General features: G+C 43.0%; 1 protein-coding gene across 5 annotated transcripts in view; it reads left to right on the forward strand.

Moving 5' to 3' along the window:
- Positions 1–15,940, forward strand: part of dennd5b (DENN/MADD domain containing 5B) — an 88,245-nt gene that overhangs the window by 52,949 nt on the left and 19,356 nt on the right. For 2 of the 5 annotated variants that reach the window (XM_067254022.1, XM_067254025.1), the window contains 6 exons: positions 3,133–3,690; positions 4,918–5,149; positions 5,930–6,080; positions 6,211–6,301; positions 9,736–9,870; positions 15,598–15,750. In XM_067254022.1, the coding sequence (XP_067110123.1) occupies positions 3,133–3,690; positions 4,918–5,149; positions 5,930–6,080; positions 6,211–6,301; positions 9,736–9,870; positions 15,598–15,750 (1,320 nt within the window). Of the gene's footprint in view, positions 1–3,132; positions 3,691–4,917; positions 5,150–5,929; positions 6,081–6,210; positions 6,302–6,641; positions 6,753–9,735; positions 9,871–15,597; positions 15,751–15,940 lie in introns of all 5 variants that reach the window. The other 3 variants (XM_067254024.1, XM_067254026.1, XM_067254027.1) reach the window with 2 other exon arrangements.

Genomic DNA, 15,940 nt, shown 5'->3' on the forward strand with positions numbered 1-15,940 from the left:
GACATTATAGATAGTTACACTGGGATTAACCAGAAGACTAGAAACCGTTCTGTCAAAAAAAAATGCCTATGACTGGTTTTAAACCTACAACCCTTCGTTTACCAGCACAACATCTCCAATTGAGCCATTCCCAGATCTGGACCATGTTCAGTAACTGGATAATAAAATAAGAAGTTTCTCCTATGGCAAGCATTGTCAGATTTGGTCCAAGCTCAAACAGCTGTAATTCAGTCATATTTTCACATATCAAGGTGAAACTTTGCAGGGTACTTCAGGGGGGTGTCACCTTAAAGCCTATTCCTGACGGAGGAATCCTAATTATATGCAAAGATATACATGAAATATATGTACGGATATGTGTTCAATATATTGTGGAATATAAATAAAATTATATGGAAAGATATTGGAAATATATACTGACAATGATCGCTTCCGGCAAACTTATTTTGAATAAGCCATTTCCCCCTAAATAAATGTCAATCTTATTTACGTTTTTGTGGGCATATTTTCAGTTAGCAGATGGTACTGGTTGAATCTGGTTGATATCAGATTCCATCCGATATACTGTCTGTGACAACGTTGTTAGAATACCTTCTAGATGGCTGAGCGGTTAGGGAATCGGGCTATTAATCAAAAGGTTGCCGGTTTGATTCCCGGCAGTGACATAGATTAGCCTTAAAATTACGCTGTGTCCTGGTCAAGGCACTTCTCCCTACTTGCCTCGGGGAATGTCCCTGTACTTACTGTAACTTACTGTAAGTCACTCTGGATAAAAGCGTCTGCTAAATGACTAAATGTAAATGTATATATCACTATGTACATACATTGTATGTGCATGTTCTCATATATGTACAAATACATTGTACAACATATATGTACATATATTTCATGTATATCTTTCCATATAATTTTACATATACAGTACTGTGCAAAAGTCTTAGGCACAATAAAAATAAAAAAGGTTAAGGAAAAATGCTGTAAGAAATAATTAAATTTAACAAAAAGTTTAGCAAAATTGCACTTTAATACTGCTGCACGAATAAAAAAATACATGTGACACTATATATTTACATATCTTACCAATAGATTTTCCCGTATACAGCGGCATACATTATGGTGGTTATTTATAATTACATAATTGCATAACTTTTGGGATATATAAACACATATATTATATATACATGTTCAATATATTGTAATAAATTGAAAGCGGCAATCGTTTGTATATTTTGCAATTTATTGCAATATATTAAATGTTGATTGATACATTATAGTGTATAATGTATCAATATATTTTCCCATGTATTTCTGTATATAATATATTGGAAAATGTAATAGAAAATAATATATGACAATATATTTCAAGTTATATATTGGTGAATATATTTTTCTTCCGTAAGGGTATACAGACATCTGTCTGTGTGTCGCATCCCCTCTCTCAAAGCAGGCTTGTCCTCAAACATCACGAGCAGAAGAACCCTTCGTCTGTGTGTGTGCGCTTATGCGTGTCCGTGTGGAGAGGCAAGATAAAACTGTAAAACGCCGGCACAATCCCAAATCCCACAATCCCAGATTTCCCTTCTCCTGCTCGTTAATCAGCCTCCCCCCCAGCATGGATGGTAACCCTGGAGCCCCTCCACCTTCCCCCAGTCCAATTTTCCGCCCTCACAGCCCCCCCCCCCCCCCCCCCCGTTTTAAAAGTCACCTAGTCCCACACATGAGCAGGGTTTCTTTTTGTTGAATGGCTCTTTGAAGTGCTTCTGACCTAGAAATGGAGGGATGAGAGAAAGGAGGAAAGGCGAAGGAAAGGATCACAGAGGAGGAGTGGGAGCAGCGAATGAGTGCCTGGATTGAATCATTTGGGGGGTTTTCCTCATTTTTGGAAGATGCACTCTTCGGAAGAGAGTCATCTCTTCCACTTGGCAGGGCTGTCGTACATGTTTTAATTTAGAATGGCAAAAAAGTACAGCCTTGCGCATAGATACACACACACACGCACTCTTGTTATTTTGTCATGAAACAATCTAGGCCAAACTTTCCGGAAACGAGAGCTCTGGTCTATTACTTTTCCTGTAAGCAAAATGCTCAAGCATACCCAACAGTGGAGCTTTCCTCTCTTTTCCTGGAACTCCTAAAGCAGGGGATGGGTCACCTTCTCCCAAAACCAGCTATCTTGGTCCAATCCACATGAGGTCAGATCTGTGCTTTCTACAACTGAGTATGTCCATCGCAAAACATTTAATGGCACATGTGTCAATCCCAGACCCAGTTAGCTAACAGACCAGACCACAGATCCCAGATTAAAGAAATAACAGCTTTGTTGTTTAATAAACCACTACAATTGACAAAGCGTGGTGGCTATGCTAGTGCGATCTACTCAGGTGTGTGTGTGGCTCCTGCCAGTGAGTCCATGGGGAGGGCTGCAGTAGCTGGATAGAGTGTTGGAGCCTGTCTCCTCTCTCCAGTGGTGGTGTCTGGAACGATAGTGGCAGAGTGATAGATTACTCTGGAGCTCTAGGAGGCCAGGCTGTAAACCCATTTTACAACTGTGAGCTGCCATTATGGGTGCTCTGACGATGTGTGTGTGTGTGTGTGTGGTTCTCTGTGGTCCTCGAGGAAGAAAATACACTTTTGAATGTGCATGATTAAGAATGGACATGAAAGTGTGGGGCGTGTGTTCGTGTGCATGCACACACACAGGTCCACGTGTGTGTTTGTGTGTTTACACACCTGCGTTTGTGTGTGTGCTCGTGTGTGTCTGGATGAGAGATTTAAAAAAAATATCCCGGAGGTGTTATGTTAATTTCATAATATCAGATTTGAGATGAGCTCATGCATTAATCTGCTATCATAAATCACTCACTGGCCTACATTCCCCATTCTCTAGCCCCCAAGACACACACACATGCGCGTGCACCACATTCTAACCCCAACCTGTCCTCAATATGCTTGTTTTTTAAGGAGGATTTACCAAGATCCATCACACCTACCCTTGGTTTACCTTCTTACTCTTGATAACTACACTATTGTTTGAGTTCTCAAATAACTCTAATAACTCTCTCTCTCTCTCTCTGCATTCTCTGTCTCTTTGTCTGTCTCTCCCCTCCCTCCTTCTCTCTGTCCCTTCCCCAGGCTAATCTATGTTTTGTGGACATCGACAACCACTGCATCGACCTGCCAGAAGACTTCCCCCAGTTCCCTAACAAGCCTGACTTCATCAAGGAGCTGAGTGAGGTGCTGCTGAGCTATGGTCTGTCCCCACAGGGGGGCGCTCCTTTTGTCCCCACCACCTCCTCCCCCTCCCCAGGCTCGGTGTCCAAGGGTCTGAGGAGCCTGGCGCTGAGCGAGCTGGAGGACGACGGGCGCAACGGGAACCTGGGTGGCGAGGAGCAGGCAGTGCTGGAGCTGCTCCAGGGCAACGCCACACTGGAGAGGCTGCGGGCTCTGGCCAGACGCACAGGGGTGGAGGTGGGACGCGTGGATGCCTCCGGGGGGGGCGCCCAGCAGCAGGCAGGGGGGCGGACGGCGGCGGAGGAGCTGAGGAACGCCAAGCTGAATGTGCAGCTCCGGGAGGTGTTTGCCAGCCGCTTCACCACCATGTTTGCCGACTACGAGGCATTCGTCATCCAGAGCGCCCCTGACCTGGAGTCTTGGCTCACCAACCGGGAGCAGATGCACAACTTTGACAAGGTGCGACACACACACCAGGGTTCCCGCGGGGTCTTCAAAAGTCTTAAAAAGTCAAAAATTCTGAACTTTAAATTTAAGGCCTTAAAACATCTTAAAAACGGCCAGATTTTCATCCGAGGTCTTAAATTTCATTTAGTCAGGTCTAAAAAAGGTTTTACCCTCGTTCATTTCCAGAACCGCTGGCCGCAGAAAGTTATGACAAAGTAGCAAAAAAGTATTGAGTCGCAGCCTACAAAGCGGAGCTCTACAAACGAAACCAGCAGAACGCTGCCCTCAGAACGTTGGTTCGGTGTGTTGTAGTTCTTTCTGGGGGATATTGGTGTTGGTATGTACACGGTGATAAAACTACAAATCCTGTTATAAATGCAATACCTGCCCGCAAAATACGTCTGCGCTTCCACAGAGTTTGTTAAAGTTCGGCTACGTGTGGAAAATGGGAAAGTGTACTTTCAACGAGACATGGCTAGATCACAGCGATTTCCGCTGTTGGTTACAAGCAGTACCCAGCTCCAGGTACAAGGCTCGCTGCAAACTTTGCCCAAAAAATATTCCAAAATTACTAATGTGATTGTTTTATCTGTAAATTAAATTTATGCTTTTTCAATGACTGAATTCATTGAAATAAAATGTTTTTTTTCAGAATTTCTTTGATTTGAATATTTTTTGGGGTAATGCGTCGTGTAGGTCTTAAATTTCAATCTTTATGGTCTTAAAATGTCTTAAAAAGGTCTTAAATTTGACTAACTGAAACCTGCAAGAACCCTGACACACACACACTGGCCCCCTCGTGCCTGTACAAAAAGATGTAATGGCAAGCGATTGTGGTTCCATTCATGGGGACTCCACCAAGTACGACAGGACATTTTGGATTTGTTTTTACCAAACAACTCACTAAGACAGTGTAAGATAAGCATGTCTGACGTTTGCTATTTCAACATGAAGAGATTTTCAGTCAGACACAGAACAGGGAGCCATGGAGGTATGCAGTCACAGGGGAAATTCAGCAGCTAATAGTCCCATATCAGAGAGCGAGAGCGTCTTTTTACACACCGTTTGTGCTTGTTCCTGTGAAATATCTCCATGCTGCATTTGTTTGTGACCATGCATACAATAGGGGTCTGTACGTGTAGCTACCTGAGTATTTATGTATCTGGTTCCTGATTCACTTGTGCGTATGTGTACTTGCCTGTATGTGTTAACCCGCCTCTCCTCCTCCCCTGTTCTCAGGCCTCCTTCCTGTCTGACCAGCCCGAGCCCTACCTGCCCTTCCTGTCCCACTTCATCGAGACCCAGATGTTCGCCACCTTCATCGACAACAAGATCATGTCCCAGTGGGAGGACAAGGAGCCGCTGCTGCGAGTGTTTGACGGGCGCATCGACAAGGCCCGCCTCTACAACGTTCGGGCCCCAAGCCTCCGCTCGTCCAACTACCAGAGGTGCACCGTCCTCAAGGAGTCGGGTATGTCAGGGATGTGTGTGTATGTTTGTGTGAGTGAGAGAGAGAGAGAGAGAGAGAGAGAGAGAGAGAGAGAGAGAGACAGAGAGACAGAGAGACAGAGAGACAGACAGACAGGTTCACCCCGTTTTCTGTGTGATAGTGTCTGGTCAGGTATTTTTTCTTAATTAACATCACCCCCCCCCCCCTCCCCTTGTTAATCTGTGATTGCTGCTGAACGTGCAGAAGCAATGCAGGAAGCCAGGTATAGAGACCGACTCAAATGGGAGTCTCTCTATCAGCTAGCTTGAGTGTGTGTTTGTGTGTGTGTGTGAGTGCGTGCGTGCGTGCATGCGTGAGCTGATTTGAACGGGACGAGGGATGTAAAAAACGTAATTGCTCGTTCTGACGTGATGGCATGTGCAGGTGCACAATGACTCAGACAAAAGGAGCGTTTTTATTCAGCTTCATTTTAAATGATAATGGGAGAAAAAAGGTGATAAGAGGGGGTGGGGGGGTATATGAAGAGAGGGGTGGAGAGAGACAGAGAGACAGACTTTTGGCAGATTAGTAAAGGACAAAGATAAAGTGGGTGAAGGGGAAGAGAAAATGATAAAGAGATTTACAGAGTGGAGAGAAGCGCTTAAAAGACATGTACAGCCTGTCCTGTAATTATTTATACAAACACCGACCTTTGATGCACTGCCAAGCTTTCAGTGAAGGAGCAGAGGAGAGGCCCGGCCCACCAACGCTTCCTTGTGTTACTTTAATGTACGACCCATTCCATTCTTTCCGTGCCCCCAGCCCAGGCAATTGAACAGCGTCTGATGAAGATAGACCACACGGCCATACACCCCCATCTGCTGGATATGAAGATTGGCCAGGGCAAGTACGAGCATGGCTTCTTCCCCAAGCTGCAAGCTGACGTGCTCGCCACAGGGCCCACCAATAATAAGTGAGTGTACTACCTCCCGGTCTCCGGAGGGAACCAATGACACACCTCGATACTGACTTAGAGTGCCAAGATTGGTTTTCTTTCGGAACCACTGAAAATTCTACGTTTGTGTGTGTGTGTGATGGAACAGATGGTCCAATCGCACGACCACGGCCCAGCGTAGGAAGGACCGATACAGACAGCACACAGAGCATTTGACTCTGGATAATGATGTCAAAGAGGTACACATACGCCTACCCTCTTCCTCTCCTATGTGTAGCAGCATGTCTCCTTTACTTCCCTTTTTCCCTGTCATCTAGAAGGTTTGCTCTGCTCTGTTTCTTTTCTCACCCTTTCTTTATCTCGGCCTAAAAATGCTTTATTTTCATTTGTCATCACGTCATTTTCTGGTCTTAGTCTTTTCCTGTTTTATTTTCTTTGTTTTGTGTGTTGTGCATTCATTTGCATGCTGCCTTCTTTTTTCTGTTATTTTTCCGTTCTTTCCTTGTTTCGTTTCTTTAATTCCTCGTGCTTCGCGGTTTTCCGGCTGGGGGTGGTGGTGTGGGTCATACCACTCCTCAGCAGGTAGAGGGGTGTCTGGTCCTGCAGAACTCCATGGCCTTCTGGGAGTGGGACAAGGCCTCCCCCCCACCCCTCAAACTGCCCAAAAAGTCGGCCTCCGCGTGCTGCCTGGTACGTGGAGGTGTTGTCACAGTGATGGACCACCTCCCAACCCCTTCACTGCACACCCAAAACCCACTCACACCTCCACAACTCCTAGCTTTGCCTCCCACAACCCTCTTCCTGTTTCCTCAGCTTGACAACAGTACAGACTTATCAGCAGTTGTCACGTTGGTGTGTCACACACACACCCACACACACACTCACTCCTCACTCACTGTCAGAGGAGACCTGCTCTGTGATACAGGGAAGTCTAGTAGCGATTCTTCTTTCTGCTGGGTGGAGCCCTGTGGTTGGGATGAGAGAGAGACTGGAAGGTAGCACGATAGAAATCAAAGGAGCTGGTTCTGAACAGCAGGGAGAAGCAGAGAGCAGGTTGAAAGAGTGCAAGAGTGAAAGATCCCTTACAGAAAGAAAATATATTCACCAATATATAACTTGAAATATATTGTAATATATTTATTTATATTACATATTCCAATATATTATATATGGAAATACATGGGATAATATATTGATGACAAATATAGTGTCACATTGATGCTTCATATATGGTAGAATATATTTTAAATATATGGAAAATTATATGGAAAGATTTATTGTACAATGTATGTGTACATATATGAGAACATGCACATACAATGTAAGGACATAGTGATATATACATTTAAATCGTATCCAGAGTGAGTTACAGTAAGTACATGGAAATACCCCGAGGCAAGTAGGGTGAATTGCCTTGCCCTTGAACCGGCAACCTTGTGATTAATAGCCCAATTCCCTAACCGCTCAGCCATCTAGAAGGTATTCTAATAATGTTGTCAACAGCAGTATTTCAAATGGAATCGCGATTCAAACAGTACCATCTGCTAACTGAATATATGCCCCCAAAAACTTAAATAAGATTTACATTTATTTAGGGGGAAACGGCTAATTCAAAAGAAGTTTGCTGGAAGCGATCATTGTCAGTATACAGTTAGGTCCATAAGTGTTTGGACATTGACACAATTTTCATCATTTTGGCTCTGTATACCACCACAATGGATTTGAAATGAAACCACCAAGATGTCCTTTAAGTGCAGACTTTCAGCTTTAATTTCAGGGTATTTACATCCAAATCAGGTGAACGGTGTAGGAATTACAATACATTTTATATGTGGCCCCCCCTTTTTAAGGGACCAAAAGTAATTGGACAATTGGCTGCTCAGCTGTTCCATGGCCAGGTGTATGTTATTCTCTCATAAAGGGAGTTCGTTATTTCATTGACAAGGAGCAGATAAAAGGTCTAGAGTTCATTTCAAGTATGGTATTTGTGTTTGGAATCTGTTGCTGTCAACTCTCAATATGAAGTCCAAAGAGCTGTCACCATCAGTGAAGCAAGCCATCATTAGGCTGAAAAATCAAAACAAACCTATCAGAGAGATAGCAAAAACATTAGGTGTGGCCAAATCAACTGTTTGGTACATTCTTAAAAAGAAAGAACGCACTGGTGAGCTCAGCAACACCAAAAGACCCGGAAGACCACGGAAAACAACTGTGGTGGATGACAGAAGAATTCTTTCCCTGGTGAAGAAAAACCCCTTCACAACAGTTGGCCAGATCGAGAACACTCTCCAGGAGGTAGGCGTATCTGTGTCAAAGTCAACAATTAAGAGAAGACTTCACCAGAGTAAATACAGAGGGTTCACCACAAGATGTAAACCATTGGTGAGTCTCAAAAACAGGAAGACCAGATTAGAGTTTGCCAAAAAACATCTAAAAGAGCCTGTACAGTTCTGGAACAACATCCTATGGACAGATGAGACCAAGATCAACTTGTACCAGAATGATGGGAAGAGAAGAGTATGGAGAAGGGAAGGAACTGCTCATGATCCAAAGCATACCACCTCATCAGTGAAGCATGGTGGAGGTAGTGTTATGGCGTGGGCATGTACGGCTGCCAATGGAACTGGTTCCCTTGTATTTATCGATGATGTGACTGCTGACAAAAGCAGTAGGATGAATTATGAAGTGTTTCGGGCAATATTATCTGCTCAGATTCAGCCAAATGCTTCAGAACTCATAGGACGGCGCTTCACAGTGCAGATGGACAATGACCCGAAGCATACTGCGAAAGCAACCAAAGAGTTTTTTAAGGCAAAGAAGTGGAATGTTCTGCAATGGCCAAGTCAATCACCTGACCTAAATCCAATTGAGCATGCATTTCACTTGCTAAAGACAAAACTGAAGGGAAAATGCCCCAAGAACAAGCAGGAACTGAAGACAGTTGCAGTAGAGGCCTGGCAGAGCATCACCAGGGACGAAACCCAGCATCTGGTGATGTCTATGGGTTCCAGACTTCAGGCTGTCATTGACTGCAAAGGATTTGCAACCAAGTATTAAAAGTGACAATTAGATTTATGATTATGTTAGTTGGTCCAATTATTTTTGGTCCCTTAAAAAGGGGGGGGGGGCACATATAAAATGTGTTGTAATTCCTACACCGTTCACCTGATTTGGATGTAAATACCCTGAAATTAAAGCTGAAAGTCTGCACTTAAAGCACATCTTGATTGTTTCATTTCAAATCCATTGTGGTGGTATACAGAGCCAAAATGCTGAAAATTGTGTCAATGTCCAAATACTTATGGACCTAACTGTATATTTCCAATATTTGGAGATATATTGCCTAATATATCACATGATATTTTCCAATATACTGCAATATATTTTCCTTCCGTAAGGGATGGCTTATGCGGAGAGGAGAAATGGGAGCTCGGCAAAAGGTCACCGCTCTCTAAACAAACAGCAACCGCTCCCCTCCTTCCACTCCTAACCCTGTGCTTTGGACCATGTTCACATCCCTAACGTCCTTATCTCTGTATATATTTGTTCTGTCTCTCACAGTCTTTTGTACACTCTTGCTCTCTCTATCTCTCTCTCTTTCTGCCTTCTTTACACTCTGATACACACAACAGATTAACAGAGGCTAACGTGTGTGTGTTCATGTCCGCTTCAGCAGAAGTACATGCAGGAGGCTCGTAGCCTGGGGAAGAGCCTGAGGCAGCCTAAGCTGTCGGACCTCTCCCCAGCCGTCATTGCTCAGACCAACTGGAAGTTTGTGGAAGGCCTGCTCAAAGAGTGTCGGATGAAGGTGGGTCTGAGAGGACCTCACACAGACACAGACGCGTGCGCACACACACACAGACATTTTTCTTCAGAACTTGAACAACTGTTTTATTTTTTCAGAATATTGAACAACAAAGTCAGAGAGGTGAAGTGAGATGTCAAATGACCTGGGGTCTCATTTATAAAACTGTGCGTAGGATTCTTACTAAAAGTATACGTACGCCCAAAAGCCTAAAATGGCGTACGCTCACAAAAATTCAGATTTATAAAACCGTGCGTACGCACACCTGTACGCAATGCTCCCTTTATAAATCACAGATTACCCACAAGTGTGCGTACGTGAATCAGCATTGTACCCCGCCCTGAACACGCCCATTTTTAACCATAAATAGTCAATGCAAAGCACCTCATGAATGCTAATCTAGTATCTCATCATGACCCTGGCATGCGATTGTTCTTTATGGTGAATCATAGCGCATGACAACTTCTCAGACACTGTTAGCCTATTGGTGGAGCCCGAAAACTCCGAAAATGTGGTGGCCGGTAGATCACCAATTACAAAAAATGTGCGAGTGGCGTCAACTGTGCCAGTGATACCGCGAGTCGGGATACAATTTGAAAACAAAAGTGTTTTGTTATGAACAGTAATCTATTAAAGTCTGGACTGATGACGTGGAGTGTAGCGATTGCACGGGAGCTTAACGACTGTATTTCCAGTTTTTGACATATGATTATATATGCACAGTATTAAATAAATATATTTAGTTATACACTGTATTCTGAAGTTATTTAAAGGTAGGATATGTGATGTTATCTACATTCCATGCAGTCGGGCATTTCCCCCTCCTGCACTCCGGTAGTGGACAATATGATGGTGAGACAGCGCTGAATTTTGATTTTAAATTTGAGTTGATTGTACAAGGTGTTTATGGAACAATTATCACTCAGTACAAGCGAAAATAATACTGCTGGATTAAATCTTCATGATAATGATGAAATCGAGTGAAAAAAGTGTGTGAGGAAAACAAAATATGTAAATATTACGAGTAATCATTCTTCCCACATTTACTTTCTGCAGTCTGACTACAGTACGGTCATCTGCGTCGCCAATTCCAACTGTTTCCAAAATGTGCGTAGGCCTACGGGAGGGTCAGAGTTTGCGTGGAGGACCGCACATTCTCCCGTCAAGTTTGTTTTTTATAAATCACAACCTTTGCGTGGAAAGTGGCGTACGCACATTTTCAGCCCCGTTTTGTGCGTACGCAAGCTTTATAAATGAGACCCCAGGGATGGATTAACGAACGGGCCTACCGGGCCCAGGCCCAGGGGCCCATGAGCTCAGGGGGCCCGTAAGCCAGAGCCTCTGCGTGACATCGCTGTTATTAACTTTGTATTGATATGATGATATGACACGATGCGCCGTAGCCGGTATATTCTAGGCTTAAGTCATTCATGTCAGTAACAGGGCCCCAATAGTCCTACTCAGGGATGGATTACCGAACGGGCCTACCGGCACCAGGGGCCCATGAGCTCAGGGGGCCCCTAAGCGAGAGCCTTTGCGTGAAGTCTCTGTTATTAACTTTGTATTGATATGATGATAGGACACGATGCGCCATAGTCGGTATATGCTAGGCTTAAGTCATTCATGTCATTAACAGGGCCCCAAAATCCTACTGAAAAACTAAAGAATAGCCTAAACATTCACTTTGAAGATGTCACAAGAAAGAAACCATCATGATACCATTCAAGTGAGTGTTTATCCCCTCAGTTTACCCCCTCAGTTTATCTATAGGACTTTAGAGGGGCTGAGTACTCCCCACCCCCAACACACACAAATGCGCTGTTTATGTGGCATTTCTGTAAAGTTGGTCTTCGACGTCAGAGATGTCGTTATGCTTAAAAAGAAAAAAACTGAATTATTCATAAGTATGCAGTGGCATAACGACATCTCTGACGTTGATAACAAACCAAACCGTTTAAAAATTGGTTTGGTTGAAAATTGAGCAAGTTATGGTAATTTAAAAAGTACATGTAGCATCAACACAATGTTATGGGTGAGCGAGTTGACTGTAGCAAGATGGCCGCCATGTGCGGACGTTCGACTCCGTTGTCCGGCAACGCGGACGAGACATCTAGTCTTTATATATATCTATGGTTCTCCCCATATTAGACATTCTCTGCTAAAAGTCAAGCTAAACGAAAATGTGTTGCAAATAATTTCAAACAGGTGGAAACAGAATCTCAAAAGACAGTTCCGTGAAGTAAATTCCTGCGCGCAAAGCACTTTAGTCCCTGTTCGGAAACGTAAATTCAGACTTTTTGAAGTGCAGATATGAATGATTTACGTGTTTACTTCATCTCCAAAAAATATATTAATTTAAATAAACAAGTTAAGAAATAATGTCACTTTAGCTGTTTTCAAAAGCCATTGGTTAATTGACATAAAATAAGGCCTTAGAAACTAAGCAGAGCGTCTAGACAAGTTACAATCAATTATGGCGTATCCGTTCTTTGACAACCCTGTGGTGGATGAAGGTGCTCAGATTATACAAAGAGCGTTTATCCCACCAGCCCCAAGGGTCTTCAGAGACAAAAGTAATGCTTCCCTAACCAGTATCTGTGGAAGAGTTCAGCAGGCCCAGCATAGTTTATCTAGATAGATGTTATTATCATTCTTAAAAAATATATACATAGAAAAACACTTTAGCAACTCTTAAGGATGGCAATGAACACAGAAAGTAGAAAGTAGTAGAAAGGAGAGTAGTAGACTATAATAGTAGAAATGAGGGTAGCCTAGTAGACTGCAGTCTATGTAAGTAGGTAGGCCTAGACTATGTAGTCTGCTGGAATCACTGACGAGGAAGCAAACTCACTGTAGCCAAGCCTTGACCACTGTTCAGTCTGTCTGCATCTCTGTGTGTCTTTGCATGTGGGACATTCTTGAACAGGGTTGGTGACTTAAAAAGGTTTAGCAAAGGCAACTATGCCAGGAAATATGAAGGGTATACCTTGCTCCAAAGCAGTACCTGAATATTATCATCAGTTTTCCAGGTCATCTTGATACAAAGAATCAAGGAGACGTTTTTATTCAATTGTATAAAGCATGTTCATTGTTAAAAGTAGCCTATATGTTGACAAGCCTCTATATTACTTCATCCTCTCCTTCTGGCTTCCCCAATATTATAGGTCCAATATACTGTCCCCATGGGTGTATCCAGGCCCACTGGAAGACTCAGGGGGTGACTGCCTGGTGCTCCCAGGGTTGAAAAAGCGTTTCTAAAATGCTCTCTAGAGTGGCAAAAATGAGACAAAGTGTCCTACTGTCTGCCATTCACATTGTGAAATATGCTTGAGTGCCCAGGGTGCCCCTTAACGCAATAAATGATAGTGTGCCCTCTATACATTTCAAAACATGTCTTCATGAGTTCCTTTATAGTAGAGAAAATGTAATGCAGTACCCCCTTACAATGGTCTAAATTTGACTGTTCCCGTCCCCTTACTTCCAGTGGAAAAGGGTGCTGTTATGAAGTGCCGTTTATGATGCCCCTACATGACAGTGTCACAAATGGTGCCCTTTCCAAAGAAGACGATTAGATGCTGTGTCCAACAGTCTCACTTACAATGTGCCCACTAGGGCATGCTTTCCCAAAGTGAGGCTGTGACGACACTTGGGGTGTCGTCCCATTCCCATTGTTACACTGGTGAGAGCCCATATCGTGCAGTAGCAGCCCTTTACATTTAGTCATTTAGCAGACGCTCTTATCCATCTAATCTTTCCGCCCCACTGTCCAAGCACCCTCTGGATCTGTGGAGGCAGACTATGTTAATTGGAAATCTGGAAATATGGGGCAACAGTCCATACACTGTCAGCCAGAATAGTAACAATTGGATTTGGATTAAATATGCACGCGTAATATAATAATTATATATTTTTAGGCATGCTGAGCAATTTTAAATGACTGTTCTGCCAAGCAAAGTGTGCTACAGTTTGGGCACCTTCTGATCTGCAAGTTTGTGCTGGATCTGTGCAATAATACTTATTTCAGTGAATCCCCATTTTAGTCATGGTTATCTTTGCCTTTTATCTTAAAGTTTAGCATTTAGCCTATAAGTTAATAAATGTGTGTGGCAAAGTTATTTTTTAGTAATTTATTAATTGTGTTAATGATTGAACATTATTAGCTCACATCAAGTGCAATTAACAATGGCCTTCTTCAGTGTTTTGAATTTTATCCTACAATTTTCAATTGCTGCCACGTTCTTTTTTGGGCTAGTACTCTCAATCTCCTGTTGAGAATATTGGCCATAGGCTAGGCTACTGTCAGAACGGTTTCAGACAGCTCATCAAATTACGCTAATTATCAGTAGGCCTAACTGCATATAGTTATGTTAAGTAGATTTGGTAGGCCTACAATTTAGGCATTTTAACGGTATTAATGGTTTGACAAGTTGTATCCCTTGCCGTGTTAATGGCGGCAACATTGTCCTTTTTGGGGACAACTCCCAAAAAAACAAAAAAAAACAATTTACGCTGCTGAAAATGACCCCCTCTGTGCTGGTTTACGCTTTGCTTTTTGCGACAGAACTCCTCTTTTCGACGATCGCCTGATCTGGGATGCACAGTCTAAGCTTATTGAGGTCTAGCTTGAATTAGCGTTGCCTGTTAGTGGAACGGAACGTTAGTGGAACGGCTTGAGGCTTAAGTCTAAGTTGACGTTTACCCAAGTGAGACTTATTCGTGTTAGCGACGTTGATGGAACACCCCCCAGATCTGTCTGAATGGAGCCCCTCAATCATAACACATCATAACATTTCACTGTATGCCTCTTTAAATATGTTTTACTGGTAGGCCTTAGCAGGGACATGTGAGATTCCTTACATGAACCTAAAAAAACTATTTTGAACAGTTTATAGAGGCCCATCTCTAGCAAAAATCAGGTGATTCCCTATTTATTGAAGATATAATATTGTTAAGCCTATGATGGTCATTTTTCAAGAAAGAGAGAGGTTTGTGTGGGCTACAAATGTACACTGTAGGGTTACAACTATCGAATATTTTTGGAATTTAAACGTCGTTTATTTCTTTGATTACTCAAGTACTTTTGTGTTTTTAAACAACAATATCAATATTATTCCTGACAAAACAGGTTTTTATTCCAACTCCAACACTATGGCTGAAAGGATTACTCAAGTAACTCGAATAATTCAATTACAAAAAAGGCTTGAGGCATGAAAATAACAGTCCGTGTGAAACAATGATACCGGAGCTGAGCAGGCCACATTAAGCGAGTGATATGATAGTAGATACTTTTTAATAGAGGGACTTTGGTGATATGAAAAAATAAATAAATGTAATCAAATTATTCGAGTTACTTGAGTAATCGTTTCAGCCCTAGTACATTCCCATTCAATTAATAAGTCGACGAGTTTAATGAGAAACTGCTCGATAGAGGGCGCATTTAAAGTTAGTAAACTGGAGACAGGCAAGTTCACGATAAGGTCAATAAATCTTGAGAAGAGCACAAGCAAAATGGACAACAGCCGTACATTAAGTGGAGCAGCTAAACGAAAGCTAAGGAAAGAAAAAGAAGCAAGGCAAGCAGATATTGTCAATCAAGTTCCTCGCATTTCAAGTTTTTTTTTTTCATGCCTGGACAAGTCCAGGCCCAGGGGCCCGTGGTTTCTTAATCCGTCCATGCAAATGACCATCAAAGAGTGTGTGCATAAGTATGATGTGTGTGTGTGCCTGTAGACCAAGCGGATGCTGGTGGAGAAGATGGGCCGGGAGGCGGAGGAGTTGGGCCACGGGGAGGCCAACATCACTGGGTTGGAAGAGAGTACCCTCATTGCCAGCCTCTGCGACCTTCTGGAGAGGATCTGGAGCCATGGGCTGCAAGTCAAACAGGTCGGTACACACACACACACACTCATGCAGACACATGCACACACACGCAGACACATTCTGTGCCCATATAAAATTATGTTGAGGGTGCTGTTTTAGGTCAAACCGGTCAGTAAATACCCACACACACCGCTCAATATCAAATAGAGTGCATGGTTATAGATCATACAGGTCAGAAAACACACACAAACAT

The sequence above is a fragment of the Osmerus mordax genome, chromosome 17 (genome assembly GCF_038355195.1).
Source record: "Osmerus mordax isolate fOsmMor3 chromosome 17, fOsmMor3.pri, whole genome shotgun sequence".
In the NCBI taxonomy this organism is placed as follows: Eukaryota; Metazoa; Chordata; class Actinopteri; order Osmeriformes; family Osmeridae; genus Osmerus; species Osmerus mordax.